General features: G+C 41.6%; 1 protein-coding gene across 4 annotated transcripts in view; it reads left to right on the top strand.

The window, feature by feature from the left end:
* Positions 1-22,297, top strand: part of HTT (huntingtin) — a 4,811,037-nt gene that overhangs the window by 279,839 nt on the left and 4,508,901 nt on the right. For all 4 annotated transcript variants that reach the window (XM_044062924.1, XM_044062926.1, XM_044062925.1 and 1 more), the window contains exon 2: positions 16,841-16,924. In XM_044062924.1, the coding sequence (XP_043918859.1) occupies positions 16,841-16,924 (84 nt within the window). The remainder of the gene's footprint in view (positions 1-16,840; positions 16,925-22,297) is intronic.

Here is a 22,297-nt window from a genome sequence, read left to right on the forward strand (position 1 = left end):
CTACTTGGCATACTCGTAGATGATGAACTAAAATTCAATATCCATATCAGCAACCACATCAAAAAGACCCACCAGAAAATGGGATTGCTTTACAGAAATAAAAACTTCCTTTCCCAAGAGTCCAGAGTATCCCTTGGCCAAGCCTACCTCCTTCCTACCTTACTTTATGCTGCCCCTATTTTCACCAACCTCCAAAAGAATCTCCAAAACAAATTTGAGCAAACTTATAATAAGATTGCTAGATTTTCCACAAATCTCTCCTATCACTCACACCACTGCCTCTGTCTAAAAAAAAACTAAACTGGCTAGAGTTCCATAACCAACTCCTTTCACCTCAACTTCCCATGATGCACTCCATCTTGCTACAACCCCAAGCTTGTCTCTCCTTAACAACTCTCATCTCCCCTACACCCCCAACCATGAGCTTCGTAGCTCAGACCAACACCTACTCCACATCTCCAAACCAAATAAATCCATAGGAAAAGGTCTTTATAGCCATGCAGTCTCCATACCCTGGAGCAAGCTTCCTCTCTCCATCAGATCCCTCCCTAACTCAGTCAACTTCAAATGTGCCCTAAAGGACTTCCTACAAAACTCCTGATCCTGCACCTGTAAAGACCCTACTTAAAAATGTCCTCCTCCCCTACCCCATTCTCCCTTTTATCCACTCCCCTCCCACACTCCTAAGGCTTTTTTCTTATCTACCTCTATCTTGTGTAACCTATGCAACCAGTCTCCTAAATGCTCTTTAATTTTTTTCACAACCTCCACTTGGCCACTCCTGAACTTATCCTGCCTCCCCCACAATTTTTTTCCCAAAATCATCTATATGCTACAATTATAATCTTGTATGTCTGCTAGGCCTTCCTTTCCTCTTTCACCTATTCCTTGACACTTAACTCCTTTTTCAATTACTTATAAAGTATGAAATTGCAGCTCCTTAAGAATGTTTAACCATAATCTATATCGTCACTTTTTGTATTTGCCTATAGCTGTATTGTTGTTTCCTATTTTATGCATATGTAATTCACTTTTGTAACTAATTGTAAACATTGTAACCTGGAGCTTTTCTCCTTGGGTCTCTGTTGAAAAAGGGTAACTGCTCAGCCAGACTAACCCTGTTAACAAATGGCAAATAAATAAAAAATAAAGTACATTTTTCTAATTTCTTAACTTGTACCTTTAACTTCATATTGCATGCAGTTGAAGATGTACAGTCACAGAACTTGATCATGATTTGTGTATATATTTGCTCACACAAGGAAATAGTCATTTCAACGTGTCTGCACTCCTAGGGGCTGTACTTATGAGAGGGATTGTTTACCTAAATAACTTGCATTACAGGTAGAAGCAGGAAGACTGCATACATAGTGTGCTTATAGCACTATGGTTGCAGAAGAAGACTGCATACATAGTGATATATGCGTATATGAGTTCACTAGATGAGACTCAGTTTCTGTGATGGAACCTATTCTGAGCATCTTCCAGTCGTGGGCACAGTGTACACCACAGTATCCTAGATGGAGCCTCCTCAGTTTCTCACATTCAATGGGCAGTCCATTTCTTTTATCAGCCCTTGTAGTGGCTGTCACCATGGATGCTTCTCCCCTTGGGTGGAGGAACATTGTCAAAGGCAAGTGGTCAGTGGAGTATGGTTACAAAGCAAATCCAGTTATGCACATCATTATTTTAGAGAGGGGCACTTCTCACATTAGAAGACTTTCAAGACTTGATATCTTATGATGGTGTTGCCATCCATACAACTTGACAGTGGTTTGGTATGTATACAGTCAGGCTTATCTTCTTGATGAGAAGCAGTATGGGAATGGGATTTATTTACAAATCACTTCCTGATACTGATGCATATGCTGGAGGAAGCCACTTCTCTTGCAGACAGCCTCAGTTGCCGTTTACTGATGCCTCATGAATAATTATTCAGCCGTCTGCCCCTCGGTAGTGTGAAGGGTTTTCTTTCATGGGGGAAGCCTTGCAGCAATTGTTTGCATCCACAATCCAATGCAAAGTAAAGCAATTTTTCCCTCATCTGTCTCATAGGAGAAAATCTAGAGATGCTTGTGTTAAGGAATATTCTGTGGGACTCTTGTAAGGTTTTCTTCTTCTTCTGAAGATCATTCAAAAATCCAGGTTGAGCAAGTCCAATGTCATTCCTATAGTTCCATATTGCCCTTAAAAAGTTTGATTCTTTTTGAGTTGGCCTCCTATTCCTCCTCTGGAGAAACTTCTGTCTGTGACTATTAAGAACCACTCTGATATACCTATACTTCTCCCTCTAGCTGTATGGTTATTCTAATTTTAGTAATGTCTAGGGATTCGTCAAACCCTGACAGCATAGTCCAAACTCTTACTTATGCTGAAATGCCTAATGTAAAATCATACAGGAGCAAATGAAGACATTTCTTTGTATGGAATACTTCCAGATGTCTGGGTTTTGTCACTGTTTTGGTGCCAGCAATTTTAAACTGCAATTTGCAAGTGTGTGATACTAGATTATGCATTCCTTGTTAATTTGCACGTGTGTGCAGTTTGACGTTTCAATGAGATTCTAGCTCACTTTGTAGACTAAATGTTTGCAAGGCTTTTTTCAGAGGTATTTGTCATATTTGACCTCATATAAAGGATACAGTACTGCCTTGAAACTTTTACTTTGTTTTGGACTAGATGATGAGAAGACAATTATTTCTATCTTTGAAACAGTTGCTTTGGCAAACTTGTAATTTGTGTATTGGAGCACTCTGCTTTTGCAAGAAGAGCTCCTGAATTACGGTCTTTGTCAGGTTTTCATACTTTATTTGCCATAGTTGTACAGTAGAATGTCTTTGCAGATTAATCTGTCAGTTACACCCAAGGTAGCCATTTGGGTGAATCTTAGTCAGGCCATTAACCTGCCTGTATTTTTTCTGATTTGCAGAGATGAATATATGATTATTGTACGAGATATCCACAGGCTACTTGAATTCTGCTTGGACAGAACCAAATTTATTAGAAGGCTTCATAATTTTCATTTTCAAAAAAGAAGTTGGGTTCCACATTTTCTAAAATTCCCTTGCCCCTGTAGTTGACTGATTTTGTACTACAATCTATTGAAAATACCTTTGTCCTCGCTGCCTAGAGCACACTTCTCAAAATAGATTTTTTTTTTTAATTCACCATAAATTCATTCTTAAAAGATATTTGTGCAAAAGCTATGTGGACTTCACTGAATACATTTGCAAGACACTACAAGCAGGTGAATATGATCTCTAGATCTAGCCCTTCCTTTAGGGCCACAGTTATAAGTGCGTACTCCTAGAATTGTACAAATGTTTTCTTTTTGTTGATAACACATTACTACTACAAACAATGCAAGAAATCAGTAACAGTCAAGAATACGTTAACTTGGGTAAATATAGATGGTAAATAGGTTTATACATAAACAGTAAAATTTGAAAGAGTGGAAAAAAGAAAGCTAACAAACTAGCATGAAATAGCTTGTACCATCACGGAGAAATGATTAATCAGTAGATCATCATTATGGTTTTGGTGGTAAATATTTATGAGGTAAATATATGGTAATGTGAACAAGAATATGGCTGATTGTTGCTCTGTTAGTGTTACTTGTTCTAAACAGTGGTGATAATATTGAGGTGATGTACAAGAAGGAGGGACTATGATGAAACTGTAGGAAGCTAGAGATGGGTAGATAAAAATAGGAGCAGTATTGAGCTTGAGAAAGGCAGAGAGAAATTGGAATTCCATGAGAGAGGGTATAGTTTGGATGTTAGAATTTAGTAAGGGATGAGATATTTTGGTTTTAAGAGCAAGAAAGGATAGAATGGTTAGCCTGGATTAGTGCAGGAGCAAAGCTAGTTTTTCGATAGGTGTTCCTTAAGCTGTAGTTTAAATTAGGATGTATCACTAGAATTTAGTATTGTCTCCGGCATGGAATTCCAGGACTTAGATATTTGGTGGGAGAATAGAGTTACCATAACAATTATTAGATTTAGTTACTTTGAGTAGTAGTTTGTTGGAGGATCTTAGTGGCCTGCCGTTCGAGTAAGGCTGCACTAAGCTCTTGTGCTGGACAGTTGTCTGGATGTTGGAAAATGGAATGAAAAGTTGGTTGAGGGATAGGAGATTGGGTAGGTCAATCCAATTTAGTTTATGAATTCCTGTGCAGTGATGTGATCCGTAAGGGAGGTTGGTAGCAAATCTTGCGATTTTGTTATAGCAGGACCCCAGTTTATTCAAATCTGATTTTCTGAGATGGTGAATATTGGTGAGGCAGATAGAAGGGTAGAGAGTAGATGAGTCCTAACTATTGAATGTCTAGTGGCCACTGTTGGGTATGGCTAGACTCTGTATAGTGAGCCTAGCTTAATGTGGACCTTTTTTGATAGAGCGAGGTGTTTGTCAATTTTTAGGTTGCTATGTATTGCGACTCCAAGGAGTGTGGTGTGCTGGACAGGTTCAATTTTAGCTTTATTGGCTGAGTAGATGGTGAAGAGGAGAGAGTTATCAGGAACTTTGCTATTAGTGAAGAGCATAAGCTTTATTTGCACTGATTATGTGTTGAGAGTCTGAGAGGTATTTTTCAATGTTTTGGAAAAATTGTTGGGTTGTTTGTAGGAGTTCTGGTAGGGAGGGAGCTGAACATGTGAGAGAGGAGTCGCCTGCATATTGAACAATGGTTGCATACAGGGTGGCTGTGCTGAGCCTGTTGGTGAATATGGTGAAGAGCAATGGACCAAGAACTGAGCCTTGGAGTACTCATACTGAGACCCGTAATAAGGTTGAGAGTTCATTTTGCCACTTAACTGCCTGTTGGTGGGCAGTTAAGTAACTGAGAAACCCGAAGAGGGCTGGCTGGGTTAGGTTTAAGGAAACTAGCTCATTTAATAGCTTTTGGTGGGATACTGTATCAAAGGCTTTAGACATGTCAAGGAAGATAGACGAGACAAGCTGGTTGTCATTTCTGAGCTGGTTGATTGAGTTGATAAAACTAACAAGGGCAGTGGTTGTACTGTGTTTAGGTCTGAAGCCATGTTGAGTTGCAGATTGGAAGTTATTGCTTAGTAGATAATCTGAGTTGTCTGTGTATGCATTCTTCAAGAATCTTGGCTCTGGGAGGGAGGAGGGCAGTTGACATGTTTGAGAACTCTGTAGAGGAGCCACCTTTGTGAAGAGGGATGATGTAAGAGACTTTCCGGAGTTTGAGGATGTACATGTTTGGCGCAGTGGTTGCACTGTTGCTTCACAACAAGAGGTTGTCCTGTTCGATTCTTGGCTGGGGTGCCTTCTGTGCGGAGTCTGCATGTCCTCCCTGCATTTGTGTGGGTTTCCTCCGGGTGCTCCGGTTTCCTCCTACAGTAAAAAAAAAAAAGACATACGTCCGAAGCGTTTTTCCCCTGAGCCACTGCTGAAAATTGGCTTTGTTCCAGGTCTAACTTTTCTGGTAAACAAATGTTAAGTTACATAAACAAATACTGCTCAGCAATGGAATTGTTTATTAGATGAAATAGAGGGTAGGACTTGGCATCTGCTGCTAGCTTTAGAAATTCATTGGGAGGTTGGTCAGCTGGAAGAAAGGAGGCTTAAGTTTGGAAAGATGTTCTTTGATGGTGTTAGTTTGAGTTGGTTTGATTGAAAATAAATTGAGGGTTCTGCTTAATTCATTAGGAATAGATAGGGGGAGTATTGCTGCTGTTTTTTATCGGGAGAGTATAGAGTGATAAAAGTATGAATTAAATTGTGAGGCAATGCTACCTGTGGAATTAATTGTGGTTGGAGCTGGGGTTGTGATCTGTCCAGACTTTAGTAGTTTGATGGCTCCCTAAAATCTCTGGTGATTGTTTTGGTGTTTTTGTTGCATTTTTGTATAGTACACCTTTATGTTGTACCTGATTTGTTTTTTGGCAAGGTTGTGTAATTGACTTAGGTAAGAAGGGAGTCTTGATTTTTGTTGTTGTGGTATAGGACCAGGCTCTGCCTCTCTGAGGAGCAGCTTGGTGTCCTTGGTAAGCCATTGTATGTGTTTGGAGCTAGAACGGGTCTTTCTAAGGGGGGCTAGGTTGTTTAGGATATTGAGGAATGTGTCATTGAAATGTTGGACAGCCGAGTCAAGGTGCAGATATTTTAATGGGGACCAGTCACATTGTTGCAGGGGGCATTTGAAGACTTCATGGTGGACAAATGTCTTTTGTTGAGGACAAGTTTGTAAATTATATTTTTAGTAGGGCAAATGTGGTGCCTAAGAAGGTAAGTGTGTAGCTGATCACTTAGATTGTGAAGGAGACAACCAGATTGGTGACAGAGAGAGAGTTTTTGTCTAGTCTAGGATTGATTCTTTTTTACTGTGTTTCCCAAATCTGGAAAGGGATTGTATAATTTGACAGAAACCATGGAAGTTAATAAAATAGGATTTTTCCTAGGAGCAGATGTACCAGTCCATGTTGAAATCCTGCATTATTATTGTTTCTTGACTAAAAGTTGATGCACATCAACAAAGAAGGTCTTCAATAATGTCTGGGTTGTTTACCTGGGGGTATATAAATAGCTGTTATAATGATGTGTTTGTTAGAGTTTAGTTGAAGGAGGGTGATTAGAATTTCAGAATTCAAGAGGTCTGGGGGGGTTGATTTTTCAAGCCTTTCTAGTTTGATAGTGTTTTCATATATTGCAGCTATGCTGCTGCCTTGTTTTAGTCCTGTCATGTCTGTGGATGTTATAACCGTGGGTTAGAATTTTACTATTTAGCCACGTTTCTGTTAGTACTGCTAATATGGGTGAGTATTGGATGATATGCAACATTTTCCTACAGTACATTTCTACTATTATTCTCTATCCGTGATCAATCTGCAAGTATTTGACAAATGTATCTTACAATACTTACCATTTTAAGTGCCTAAATGACTGAAGGTGTAGCTGTAAATGATCTGTGACCAAGCCACCAATCCTTTTAACAGAGTAAATGGATATATCCATTGTATCCTCTTAGGAGTTTGTCATGTTTTTTTTTTTTTTTTTTGAGGATAAACCTCTCTTCAGTTTAGATGTAGAAGTTATGTACTTAAAATGTAACATGAGATCTTCATGAGCAGGTTCCCCCCTGCCTTAGAGCAGGTGTAGTGTAGAGGAATCTAAGTGATGAGGTGTATCAGAAAGAATTATTAATACAGCATACCAGAAATTTGATAGGAAGTTTGTTGGTAGAGAGCATTATTGGTTAAAAAGTAAGTGCTAGTTGCCTGCAGAAGTTTCAGATACTGAGCTGACAAAAGTCATGCAGCTTTAGTCCTGTTGAATTGAAGAGGAGAGACCATCTCCATATGCAACATTGTTGTAAGAACATACATTTCATAGAATAAATTTTCTGTTAAATATCCATTCATATGTTTCCGGTTATAGTAAATGTTTTGGCCAGCTCTGTTAGCGCTGAGGCATAAAACTGCTGATAGTGATCCAAATTTGATTACGGACTTTAATATATACTGGGACTGGTGGAAGGGGCAGAACAGCACACGTGTTTTTGGTACTAGTTCCAAAAAGACCATCAGCAAGCACGTTCAGACATCAATGCATCAACTCCTGTTAACTACAGAAGTGCCAATGTTGAGCTCTGCATCGATGACCTGAGTACTAATATTGTTTCAGCTTCAATGTCAGTGCTCTCCGTCCCAATGCTGTCTCATGGTGTAGTCTTTAGCTGCACTGAAACCTTGATGTTATCAAATCCCTGTGCTCATAACGTGAAGGAATACTTTTGTTTTGACATTTGGGTCATTTGTCTGGAATCACTTGAGGGCCAATGTTAGTGTCTGTTGATTCTATATCCACACACCCTTAAGTGCTATGATGTAGCCCCACAACATACCTTGGGTCATGTCAGCCTTATTTTCAGCTTCAACGTTTTCTGTTGTGGAGCCAGTGACATCACAGTTTGTTCTACAGTGTTGAAGGACCACAGCTGTTTAGCAGCTTCCCCAGACCACTTCAGGTTCTAAGTGAAGGCCATCATTTCTGAATCACCTTCACCTGTGATGCAGAAAGAAATGCACAGACTTTGACCCCCCCCCCCAGTCCCTTGTAGGTGATTTGATTGATGAGAATGACACAGTTTTCCTACATCCCTCCTGATGACTCAATATTTAGGAAGGTCCTAGAAATGATGCATAAGAAAAAAAGGCTGGCCAGCTGCCCTCATGTCCTTCTTGCTGCAGAAGGTCTTTTAGTCAATCCTGTAATCTTCATGGGAAGCTCTCCATATTTGCATTGATGCTTACAGTTGCTGCTAAAGCTGACTGCGTGGCACTGGATACAGTAAACCCCATCTTTAAAAATAAACAAAAAAACAGACAGTGTCCTTCATTCTCGGAGAGAGAGATTGCAATTTCTGGTCAGATACCCCCAAATCAGAAACTTAAGTGTCTGCAACTACTCTGAAAAGGGCTCTGACACCCTTGAGTCTTGAGGTCCACCATCCATAGAAGGCGTCTCGGGCAGTTGACTGCCTTGGGAAGTACATTTCTGTATCTTCCACATTTTCTCTATTTGGCCCATATAGTGAAGTTTTCATCACCAGTTGCTGGGTAAATACTGCAGATTATAGACTAGTTACTTGACAGCCCAGTTATGAAGAGACTTAAATTAGTGTAGGCCGAGGTTTCTACTGTGGTGATCCTTAACATATGTGTACCCTTTAATGCTGCATAAGGCTGTATGTAGGCCTATGCATTCCAGTACAGATGTGTGCTAACACACTTAGATTAGTGTTTGTCAAGTACACCAAGGTAAGATTCATGAATGGCACATTCTGAATACTAGTTTTGTTTGGTCTGAAATGAAAACACACATGGAGAAGTAGGGCAGGAAAGTCAGTCTTTGAGTAAAATTTTAATCTTTTCAAAGGTTATTCTCCAAAATGAAGAGGAGCTGGCATTAGATGTGATTTAGACATGGGCAGCAAAAGAAACAGACTGGTTGGAGCCCTAATCATTTTCCAGAGAGAGCGGTCTGGTCAAGGATCCTGTGTAAGGATTTTTGATAGTTGAACAGTTGCTATCTACATACAAGTGGTCAGTAACAGCCCTGAGATCCTGGAGGTAGTCACAGGCCATTTGGTTGTCTACCTCCTGTATGGGAAATGGACAGTACTGATTGCTGAGTGAGGGCTATTCTGTCTCTCACTTGCCGATTACCTTTTCTGACTACTTCAGTGTCAGCATCTCCTCCCCTGCCAGACATTCAACACTCTCATATTTGCCTGTCCAGCAGAAAGGAGCATATTTTTTCTATGTCTCATGCTATATGCTTATCTGAACTAAAGAGGACCAATTTTCTTTTATACACTATTATATACAAATTGCAAAAAATAGTCCATTGTATTCCTTAGTAAACCATCATAGTACTATATTCCCTATGTTTACAGGATGACGAGGGTGTATTTATTGCCTTGCCATCCTAATTGCTTGTTGTCTTCTGTGAAAGGCTTGTCCAGTGCTGATTGCCTTTTCTAGAATTTCACTACCCTTTGATAAGCAGAGAAGTTCAGACCATCCTTCTTTTAGGAATAAGCTTCTGTCTATTTAAAACCGTAAATCCATTACAAGAGTTTCTAGTTACAGTGGAAGAGTATCAAAGATACTAAACACATACAATTGACTTTTCGCCTATAATTGATATAACAGTAACTTTCATTAATTTTATGTTTTGATATGACTGGCTGTTTAAGTCCTTGTTGTAAATTGTGTGATTTTATGTATTTTCTGCACCTTTTAAAATATTTTATGTATGCTGTCCCCCCCCCCCCTTTTTTTTTTTTTTGAATCCTCCCATCCTGTGTTCACCTTATTGACTCGTGTATCTGCAGACCTTGGGTCCAGTCTTTCCTCCTTTGACGTGAGAGCCGTGATTAATCTTCGTTCAGGGAAAAAAGCCCTGCTTATCCATTCATTCATTAGCAAGGTTGGAAATCCAATCTGTCCTCCTCGGAAGCAGGATTCAGGTGATTCATAGGTTCATAGGTTGGTACTAGGCTATCGGCCCTAGGGCCTATACAAGCTTAGCCATAACAATTCCCTGGCTATTTCTTCCCACAGTATTTACTTCCCTGATGGAAAGTGGATTTATCTGAGAGCCAGACTGAGACAAACCTAACTTCCCATCCCTTTGGTAGATGAGATGCTGCTTAGTTTTGCTGTCTGGGAAGTGGTCTAAGTGCATCCACACAAGACCCAGTCCTGGGTTCTATGTAGCACAACAGCCCTGGCATGTCTGCTACCTGCAGTACCCCCAGAGTGTTATAGAGGGTGATTGGTACAACAGTCACTCTGCATTCCCCTACTGAAATGGTCTGACCAGCAATGGCCTGCTCACTCCCATGCCTATCCCATTAGTTCTGCTAGTGCAAGTAGTTGAACCCTAGTCACCTGGGTTGCAGATAAAACTTCACATCTGTACAGCATAAGACCAAGGCTCGTGTGTACCCTTGAATTATATATATATTATCTATATTTCTCTGTATATAGATATAGATAGATATAGATATTTAGATGTAGATATATATATAAGGTATATTTCTGTTGTGTATTTATATGTATGGGGTGCAGCATGTTTGGTCACAGGTTAATTTAATCTTGGAAGATGTTCATCGTGCATACAGCTGCAGTCATAACAGATGGGTTTTCCTGCAGTCAGACGGGTCCTCGGTCAGCCGGATTCCAAAGTCTAGGTCCGGCGTCGGTTGTTGTCGCTTCCTCCCTGACGTCAGTGCGACAGGGGTATAAAAGATCCAGCCGACGCCATTTTCTTCAGTCTTTCTTGCCGTGCGGTGCCCGAAGCAGAAGCAGTTCGCAAGTGCCGGTCGGCCAGCTCCTGAGATTACGAATATTTTTCTACCAAAGTCTTCCTGAAAGCTAAGTACCCCGTTGGGGAAACTTTTCTTGCCTCAGACCGATGTCAGACAAAGTTAATAATTGCATTTCTTGTGGGAAGCAAATACCGCATAAGGATTTCCATTCCCTCTGCATTCCTTGCCTAGGCCCAGACCACGACGTCTCGGCCTGTCGTTTTTGCGCTACATTCAACAGACACACTGGCGTCTGGCGGAGTTCGCCCAACACCATTTTGGCAAAAAATTTAATTACATTATGTCGTCAGATACTCCGACTCCAGTTTTGAGTAAAAGACGCAAAGATAAGGACCGACATTCGAGGTCCGCGACTTCCACCGACACCACGCCAAAGCCGACTACAGGTGGTCCGGTTCTCAGTGAGGTGCCTACGCAGCCCCTGACTACCGACACTCCATTGGCGGTGTCTTCTGTGCCCGAGGAAAGACCCAGAGTGGAGGAAGAATCCCCCTCCACGGACCAGGCCTCCATTATTTCAGAACATTCTGAAGACCAGGAACATTCTTACTCCCCTTTTGAAGATTCTGATGCAGAGGAGTCCATTCCCTCTGTCCCCCCCCCCCCCGAGGATTACTCTTTTGGGGAAACCTTACATACCTTGAGGGAACACTTCCACTGGGAAGGCCAAGAGTACTCGGACTCCAAGAAAAGGCTTAGGGATTTCCTCTTGCTCCCTCAGCACAGGCCTCTGGCTATACCTCCTGTCTTAGACATTCTAGATGACGTGTATTCGGAGGCCTGCCTTAACCCAGATTCCTTACCACCAGCTCCAGTCAAGCCTGACAGTTATTACCGGGTTTCTGACTCACACCAATTCCTATACAAAAGCCATGCGGCTGACCCAGAAACTATATCACAGGGCCCCAAGGGAATTAAGGCCTCCACTGCTAAAAATCCATTACCTTCAGAGAGAGATTCCAGAGCTTTAGAGAGGTGGGGGAAAAAGGTTTACACCTCGGCCACCTTAACCATGAGGGCATTAAACTGTCAGTTTCCTATGTTAAAGTACCAACAATTTCTGTTATCACAGTTGAGAAACAAAATGTCACAACCTGAACAACCAGACTTGAAGGAGTTGCAGTATTTGATACATAGTGCAGAACAAGTGGGTAAGCATACCTTGCAATGTGGTTTTGATGCTTTACGGGATCAGTCATACGTAGACATGCCTGGCTCAAAGAGCAAACCTTACCAGATCATGTCAAAGCTAAATTACTAGATGCTCCTCTGCAAAAAGATGTATTATTTGGTGTTCAAGCTGAGGAGGTATTAAAGAAAATGGAGGAAAAGGCAAACTCAATGCAAACAGTAAAAGATTTCCTACAGGTGCAACCTCCATGTTTCAGTAGAAATTGGCCTTCCAAAAATTGGTCCTTTGCAGCCACTGACAGACCCCAAAGAGGTAGATACAGGCGCCCGAGGGGCAGAGGGAAATCTCAAGGATCATTTAGAGGCAGACAATGGCAAGCATCCACACAAAGAGGTGGTGAGGATAGTTCACAGCCATTCAGAAAGCAGAACCAATGACTTTCCCCTTTGCATGCCAAGCAAGGCTCAAATGGCAGCACCTTTAGGCGGAAAACTGGCATTATTTTTGAAAAATTGGCATATTGTCACAAAAGACAAATGGATCCTGGACATTATAGACAGAGGCTACAGATTTCACTTTCACACCCTTCCAAAAATGAGAGGCATGCCAAACCTGCCACACAATCAAAGGGCAGAGGCACAAAAACAAATTTCAGATCTCATGGACATGAAAGCTATTCAAGAGGTACCTGTACAAGAACAGGGTCAAGGTTTTTATTCCAGACTATTCCTGGTACCAAGGAAGGGAAAAGATTGGAGACCTATTTTGGACCTTTCCATCCTAAACACATTTTTATTCGTGCCAAAATTTAAGATGCTCACATTACAGCAGCTTCTTCCCATGCTGGGCAAGGAGTCTTGGCTGGTAACATTGGACCTCAAGGAGGCATACCTGCATGTCCCAGTCAGACAAGATTGCAGAAGATTCCTCAGATTTCTTGCAGGTTCAACCCATTATCAATTCTCTGCATTGCCCTTTGGCTTATCTACTGCGCCCAGAGTGTTCACGAAATGCCTGGCATCGGTAATCGCCTACTGCAGACTTCAAGGGATACAAATATACCCATGTCTGGATGACTGCCTGATCCAAGCGGACAGCAAGCACATACTTATGAAACATCTGGCGTTTGTAATAATGTTGTTGAATTCTCTGGGATACACAGTCAACAAAAAGAAATCAAGGCTAATTCCCACTCAAACAATAATTTTCCTGGGTGCCAGCTTGGATACAAACACCCAGATGGCCTACCTCACGCCAGAGAAACAAGGGCAACTAACTCAATACTTCAGAGAACTGGCAATTTTCACCAGGCTGACTGCAAGGAAAATCCTGCAGGCTCTGGGATTCATGGCATCTTGCATCCTACTGATCCCATGTGCAAAGCTGCATATGAGGAAACTTCAATGGTATTTAAAAAACCTATGGTCTCAACACAGCCACAGTTTGGAAACAGTAATACCACTAATTCCATGTCTTCAAAAGGAATTTCTGTGGTGGGCTCAAGCATGCCAAAGAAACACAGGTCTCCCATTCTGCAAGCCTCAAGCAAATCAAATCATCACAACAGACGCCTCTGACTACGCCTGGGGGGCGCACATGACAGATCGGTGCATTCAGGGCAAATGGCCCCAAAAAGAAAAGCACCTACACATCAATCAGAAGGAAATGCTAGCAGTAATAAATGCTATTATAGCTTTCAAAGACCTACTGCATCCAGGCCAGCTATTGATAAGGACGGACAACACCACAGTAATGTGGTACATAAACAAACAGGGAGGTACCCATTCATACCCCCTATGCAGGCAAGCCATGTCTCTTTGGAACATGGCTCTGGAATTACAAATCGAGCTTCAAGCACAGTACCTGCCAGGCAAGGAAAACACACTGGCAGACAACCTAAGCAGAAATATGACAGATCCACATGAATGGAAGTTGCATCCTCAAGTTTTCACAAAGATAACTCAAGCATGGGGAAGGCCAGACATAGATCTCTTTGCCTCCCACAGAAATCACCAATTGGCAAAATTCTGCTCAAGGACCTTTCATCCACAGGCCTGGAAAGTGGACGCACTCTCCTTCAGTTGGGCAAAAATGACAGTTTATGCTTTTCTACCTCTCCCTCTGCTGCCCAAAGTTCTATTAAAAACCAGAGCAGACAGACCAAAGATGATTCTCATTGCTCCAGACTGGCCAAGACAACACTGGTACCCACTCCTGAAAAGCTTGACGCATTCCCCACCATGGATCCTGCCTCTAATGCCTCTCCTACTGACTCAGCACAACTTCAAAACTCTTCACAGCCAGCTGAAAACACTCAATCTAGCCGCATGGAAGATTCCTTAAGTTCACAACAGGCCCTACTCTCCAAGGAGGTGCAGGATGTCATTTTGGAGGCCAGAAGACCTTCTACTAGAAAAGCGTACTCTGCAAAATGGAAACGGTTTTGTGCCTGGAATGAGAAAAAGGGTCAGAATCCTGGAATACTGAATTTACCCCAAATATTACAGTACCTAGCTGAGATGCTAAGCAATGGACTTTCATTCTCCTCCATCAAAATCCATGCCTCAGCCATTTCTGCAGAATACAACACTGATCCTCCTTTATTCTCTCATCCCCTCTTAAGACAGTTCCTCAGAGGGGCTAAGACTATAAAACCCCCAAGGAAACAACCAGTACCTGCTTGGGACCTCAATTTCATACTAGAAAAACTGACCTTGCCTCCTTTTGAGTCAGCTGCTTCAACAGAACTGCAATACTTGTCTTGGAAAACAGCCCTCCTCCTGGCAATCACTAAAGCTCGCGGGGTTTCGGAACTACAAGCCCTCATGGCTGTGCAGCCTTTCATCATTTTCCATCAGGACAGAGTTACCTTACGAACCAATCCGTCCTTTATGCCAAAGGTAGTATCCAGGGTAGCCTTGAATCAGGCTATCCACTTACCTGCCTTTTACCCTAATCCTCAAAACAAAGGGGAAAGACTACTACATTCCTTGGACATTCACAGACAGCTGCGTTATTATTTGGACAGAACAAAGCCTTTCAGAAAATCAGAGCAACTCTTTGTGTCCTATGCTGCAGGAGCTCAAGGGAAGCCTATTTCCAAACAGACAATCTCAAAGTGGATAGCCCACTGCATACGCTTTTGTTACTCTTTTCATGGTAAATCTGTACCTGCAGGCATCAGATCTCACTCCACAAGGGCCACAGCTACCTCTGCAGCTTTCTTCAGGGGGGTTCCTACCAAAGATATTTTGGAAGCAGCCACTTGGAGTTCCGTACATACCTTCTCCAAGCACTATCACCTACCATTATACTCCAAATCTAGAGCAGGCTTTGCCACTGCAGTCTTGCAGGGCATCCTGGCTCCTCCTAGTTCCACCTAGTGCCTACCACCCCTTTTTTAGCTTTGGGATTCTACCTATCTGTTATGACTGCAGCTGTATGCACGTTGAACATAGTACAGTTTTGTACCTACCATAAATGTAGATGTTCGAGTGCTAATACAGCTGCAGTCCAGGTTTCCCTCCCTCCTTCCCCTCTTGGGACAGGCCTAACGGCTAACACCTCCTCATACAACCTGATTGGGGTATTCTTTTATGGTGTATTTGCTTGCAATTACTGTTTTTTGATTATATTGCATTGCAATATTACATAATTTTATGTATTGCCTTCCTTCTGGGGGCACCTGACATCTGGGGCAAGAAAGACTGAAGAAAATGTCGTCGGCTGGATCTTTTATACCTCTGTTGCACTGACGTCAGGGAGGAAGCGACGACAACCGACGCCGGACCTAGACTTTGGAATTCGGCCGACCGAGGACCTGCCTGACGGCAGGAAAACCTATCTGTTATGACTTCAGCTGTATTAGCACTCGAACATCTACATTTATGGTAGGTACAAAACTGTACTTTTTCTGTGGTAAGTATGGTTGAATAGACTGATTTGCCTAATGATAAAATAGTTTAATATTGGATTATCTTGTGTAAGGTAAGTGGGAGTTAAGTAGTAATAATGAAACTTAACATCTGTCATGAAAGTTTCAGCATTGGGTTTAAGTCTGTGCATGTGTGCTGTTGTTTGTGGGTAAGGGTTAGATTAATGGCTGTAGAACAGTAAAGGTGTTTGTTGTGTTTGAATTTAGTGTATATATGTGACTGTTTTTTTGGATTAGGGTTGTGGAAAGTGATAGGTGCGTCCTTGTGTCTTGTTTAGTGGTACTGTTGGAGAAAGGGTGTTCAGTAACCTAATATGTATGGCTGGGTTTAGGGAGAATGTGCTAACCTTACCCCTGCCCCTAACCACAGCCCTACACATTAGGGTACTAAACACTCTTAACCCATACCACTGTACAAGTAAATTATATCTAATACTTAGTTGTTTCTTTTTAAACTTTTATCGCTTGGAAAAGGAAAGTATTTCTTTTCTGTTACAGGCTTTCATCTCAGTTAAAGTTAAGTTCAATGTTATTTGATTTTGTGCCTGTAATTACTAGTGTTATATGTTTGAGTAGGGTGTGCGTATGTGTTTGTCTGAATGTATGTACGTATGTATAGTGTGTGAAAGAGAGAGGGATATAGAGACATATCTCTGTATACGTATGTCTGTGTTTAGTACACATACGTGCGCATCTGTTTCTCTCTTTCTCTGTATATATTCAAATGCGTATACAAATACTGCACACACGTGTATTTTCTTTCTTTCTGTGGTGCATGTTGTTGAAATTTAATTTCATTTTATTTGATGTATGTAATAAGTAAATATCAACCTGCCTAGTGCAGTGCCTTTAAAACTTATGCATTTTGTATATTGACTTGTTTTTTTTTTTTTTTATCATCTTTATTCAGAAAAAAAGAACCTTCCACAACGAAGAAGGACCGGGTGAATCATTGTCTGACGATCTGTGAGAATATAGTTGCACAGTCTCTTAGGTAATAAATCTGGTAACCTTTAGATTTGATTGTTTTATTTTTACCGTTTACTTCCAAATTAAGTATGAGAGAAAATGAACATCATATCTGATATTGTCATTTCATTCATTCTTCAACTAATGGGTCTGTCATCCAACCATGGATCTGACTCTGACACTTTCACTGGAGTCAAGAATCCAGCTGTGGAGCTCCTCCCTTTACCCTCAATGCCCCACAATCCTGGTATACCTCAGATCTTGTTTGCAGCCACATCGTTTGGATATGGATTTTCTGCTCTTGAGCTAGGGGTGATAAACAAGATTCTCAATCTCCTTATTTGTGAGTTTTTAGCTTTTTCCCTGCCTCACTTCACCTTAATCAAAGTAGAGGGTTCTTGATAATGTTGAAATTCCCTAATTTATTCTTCTAGTTAGGCCTGTCTACCCTTGTGAAGATAATTGTCCGAGTACCATTGCTGGTATTCTTTCTATTTCTTTTTGTCTACCCATCTGTAGGGTACTTACCATTTTTGGATACATTAATTTCCCACAGTGATCATGGCTTCAGATCTCAGGTTTTTCCTAAGAGTACTTTTTGTAACTCTTACTTGCATTTTAGCAGCCATTGCCCCTTGTCCCAAAAGAAAAGCATTGTTAAAGGACAAGCTATACGTATTGCTAGAATGACTTCTGAACACATCAATGTCAAAAAGGAATTTGCTAATTTGACTAACATGTTTTTACAAAGAGGCTATCCTAAAGACATGATAAATTCAATTTTGGATGAAGTCCATGATAAATGGGGTAGGAAATACAACCCCCTTTTGGGACCAGGTCAGATTACAAACCCACCCCCGGTCAGTCCCCAATAATATCCTGGGTTTGGGGTATTCACAAGAGCATGTATAGTACAATACAGTACTATATCTAAAAATATTAAAACTATTTTGCGAAAAAATTGGAGTATTTTTAGAACCAACCTGGATATTTATCAAACTCTGGGTGACCAACCCTTTTTTATAAACAAGGTGGGAATGAATCTTAAGAAATTGGTAGAGAAAACAAAAAATTGTATTGGAAATGGAAATGGGAATGGGAAAGGGACTACAAGTTGTGGCAGTTGTTTCCAATGTAGTTTCATTTTTAGGGGAACTGTTACTACATTGAGCGACAGACTAAGGACTAACATTAACTTCAGGAATGTAAATTGTAGAACACCGAGGTTAGTCTACTTGGCAATGTGTGATACCTGTCTGGCATACTACGTCGGAAAGATCATTTAAACGTAGGATTTATGAACATTTATATGAATTAAAAAAAACAAAAAGGAAACCAATGCATTGTACAGGCATTCACTAAGTTGTCCAAATGTTCAAGGCTTCAAGTTTGGTACACTAGATGTAGTGGACATTGAACCCAGGGGAGATAGGAAGAATCAGCTTGGCAAAAAGGAACTCATTTGGCAACTTAGGCTTGCCGCCAGCTCCCCCCCCCCCCAGGACTAAGTGACAACATTTCTATATTACAAGTCTTAAAGGATAGAATCCAAATTAAAGATTGGGATCTTAGATTAAATAAGTGATTTTAATTAATGTGTATTTCTTGTCTTCTAAAATTTATAAGTATTTTCAAATACATTCTTAAACGTAGTCTCGTGTTTTTTAGGCACGATAAATGTTTACTTTTCACATACTTTAAATATAAAACAAAAAATATTTTTTAAAATTATGCATTTTCATACACTGTTTTAGCAAAGAGCTGTGCATGCACACATATAGATTTTTATACTTGAGAATGTAATATTACATTTATATTGGTGAATGTGTTTTTAAGTAAGTTCCTCTTTTAATTGATTGATTCAACCTAATTCATTAGTTATGTGCTAATTTATTAGGTATATGTAGGCATCTTCAAATATGTGAATTATTCTTGTTCTGATGAAGTCATTGTCTATGATGAAAGCGCTCAGCTAATGAATTTTGCTGGTGTTTGTTTCAAATAAAGTGTAGATGTTCTTCATCTCACATTGCTGCAGTCATAACTTATGGGTAGTCCGCTGTCCTCGGTCGGCCCGAATACCAAAGTATTAGGCTGACGTCAGTCATGGGCGCTCAGATCTGACATCAGAGCGTCAGGGTATTAAAGCGCATGACCGACGTCATATCCTCAGTCTTTTTTGCCGCATGGTCCGATGCAGAAGCAGCGTTTGCAAGTGCCGTTCGGCGTTCTGAAATTTTCGTATTCTGAGTTTCAGACCGAAACCAAGTTGGGCTAAGTACCCCGTTGGGGAATATTTTTGTTTTTTCTTGCCTCAGTTAATTCCGGATGCCAGAAAAAGTGAATAATTGTATTTCTTGTGGGAAACAGATACCGCATAGGGATTACCACTCTCTTTGTATTCCTTGTTTGGGACCTGAGCACGACGTAGTCGGGTGTCGCTTTTGTGCTAGGTTTAATAAGCGCACCATTAAACGTAGGTTAGATTGCGCTAGGCTTGTCTTCAGTAAGCGGTGTAATTATAATATGTCGTCGGATCCTCCGACGCCCGCTACCACGAAGAAGCGCAAAGAAAAATCTTTAAAGTCCAGGCAGGATGAGTCGTCCGTTACGGACGCCGGTTCTTTAGAAACTACGGTGGAATCTGTGGATCCAGCCGAGGTTTCAGTTGAGTCTCAGGGGGAGGCTTTAATTTTGCAGGATGTGGCCTCTCAGGAGTCAGGTCAGGCTGAGGGGGCCTCTCAGGTTGCTGTTCTCCCTTCCTTGCCTAAGGTGGTTAGGCCTTCTCCCTCTATCTCTAAGGCTCCTTCCAAAGGTAGGCCTGGTTTGTCTTCCACGGGTGTCAGCCCTAGTTCTGCAGGTTCTGTGCCTAAAAAACACATGCTTAAAATGGCAGAAGATTTAATTTCTTTAATCAGAGGTCCTATGCCCCCTCCTGATAAGAGGCCTAGGGTGGAGCCAGAGGTGGAAAGTTTGGAGCAGGCTTCAGATTACTCAGAGTCTTCGGCTGAAGACATTCAGGATTTTCCTCCTTTTTCTGATTCAGACGCAGAGGATTCCACTCCTTCTGCTTCTCCTCCAGAGGATTTTTCTTTTTCAGAAACCCTGCATTCTATGAGGGAGCATTTTAAATGGGAAGGTCAGGATTTCTCAGATTCCCGAAAGAGGCTTAGGGAATTTTTGTTTTTACCACAGCATAGGCCCTTGGCTATACCTCCTGTTTTGGATGTTGTTCAAGACGTTTTCTCCGAGGCTTCCCTTAATCCAGACTCTCTGCCTCCTGCGCCAGTTAAGCCAGATAGGTATTACAGAGTGCCTGAGGCTCATAAATATCTGTATAAGAGTCTAAGGACTGACCCAGAAACTATTAGCCAGGGACCTAAGGGTGTCAGGGCTTCTGTTGTAAAGAATCCAGTTCCTATGGATAAAGATGCTAGAGCTTTGGATAGATGGGGTAAGAAAGTGTATACCTCTTCCACTTTAGCAATGAGGGCTTTGAATTGCCAGTTTCATATGATGAAGTACCAGAATTTTCTCCTTACTCAGCTAAAATCTAAAGTGGATGCTTTGGCAGAGGGCATAGAGTGTAAGGAATTACAGGATTTGGTACATGCCTCTGAACAGGTGGGTAAGCATTCTTTGCAATGTGGTTTCGATGCTTTACAGGCTTCTTCCAGGGTGGCTGCCACTGGTTCAGTTATTCGCAGGCACGCCTGGCTTAAGGATCAGAATTTGTCAGAGCATGTTAAAACTAGAATTTTGGATGCTCCTTTACAGTCTGAAGTTTTGTTTGGTTCTCCTGTGGAGTCTGTCTTGAAGAAAATGGAAGACAAGGCTAAGTCTATGCAGACTGTTAAAGATTTTTTGCAGGTGCAGCCTCCTAAGTTTAGCAGGAATTGGCCTACTAAGGGATGGGCTTATCCTTCTTCTGATTTACAGTCTAGGGGTAGATCTAGACGTGGTAGGGGCGGAGCTCAGAGTTCTTTCAGGCCTAGAACATGGAGTTCACCTGCACAATCTACAGGTGAGGGCAGGGGCCAGTCCTTTCGTAAACAGGCCCAATGACCTGCATCTTCAGCTGCCAAATTCTTCCTGTCTGGCAGCTCCTTTGGGAGGAAAGTTGGCACTCTTCAAGCAAAACTGGCTATTAGTCACCCAGGACAAATGGGTGTTGGACATTATAGACCGAAGCTACAAGTTTTATTTCCATACATTGCCTCCTTTCAAAGGCATGCCAGACGTTCCTCCTCAGCAAAGGGTAGAGGCTCACAAGCAGATTTCTTTACTTCTTCAAATGGGGGCTATACAGCAGGTCCCTCTGTCAGAAGTGGGCCTAGAATTTTATTCTCGCCTGTTTCTAGTACCAAAGAAAGGAAACACTTGGAGGCCGATTTTGGATTTATCTATCCTCAACACATACCTGGACATTCCAAAATTCAAAATGTTGACGTTGCAACAACTTCTGCCTCTGTTAGGCAAAGATCACTGGATGGTAACTCTGGATCTCAGAGGCTTATCTTCATGTTCCTATCAGGCCCAGTTGCGGGAGATACCTGCGTTTTCGGGCTGGGACTTTACATTATCAGTTCTCTGCATTGCCCTTTGGCTTATCTACTGCGCCCAGGGTGTTCACAAAGGTTCTGGCTCCAGTGATAGCCTTCTTAAGGTTAAGAGGAATACAAATTTATCCTTATTTGGACGATTGCCTGATTCTTGCTCAAGACAAGTACGAACTTCTTCATCATCTACAGTATGTGATGGCAGTGTTAAGGTGCCTAGGGTATTCTGTGAATGAAACAAAGTCCAGTCTAGTACCCTCTCAGGAAATGTGCTTTCTGGGTGTGAGACTGAATACAGCTTCCCAGATGGCCTTTTTGACCCTGGACAAGCAAAAGAACCTAACACTTTACTTCCATCAATTGTCTCTACGGTCCAGGCTGACTGCAAGGACAGTCCTTCAAGCCTTGGGGTTCATGGCATCTTGTATTCTGGTGCTTCCCAATGCCAAACTGCATATGAGGAAGTTACAATGGTATCTCAAAAATGTATGGACACAACACTGCCAAGATCTGGACACTGTCATTCAAATAATACCTTGCATTCAAAAGGAATTTTTGTGGTGGGCTCAGGAATGTCACCTAAACAAGGGACTCTCTGTGGCCCGACCAGAGGCGAGTCAGATTTTAACGACAGATGCCTCGGACAAGGCTTGGGGAGCACACCTCAATGGAAAATGGGTTCAAGACACGTGGCCTGCCAGACTTCAACATTTACATATCAACTTGAAGGAGATGTTAGCAGTCCAATTTGCATTGATGGCTTTCAAGGATTTACTTCACCCAGGGCAAGTGTTGATTCAAACAGACAACACAACTGTCATGTGGTACATCAACAAGCA

Source organism: Protopterus annectens, chromosome 2.part1, assembly GCF_019279795.1.
Source record: "Protopterus annectens isolate FY-2018-M chromosome 2.part1, PAN1.0, whole genome shotgun sequence".
Taxonomy (NCBI): domain Eukaryota; kingdom Metazoa; phylum Chordata; order Ceratodontiformes; family Protopteridae; genus Protopterus; species Protopterus annectens.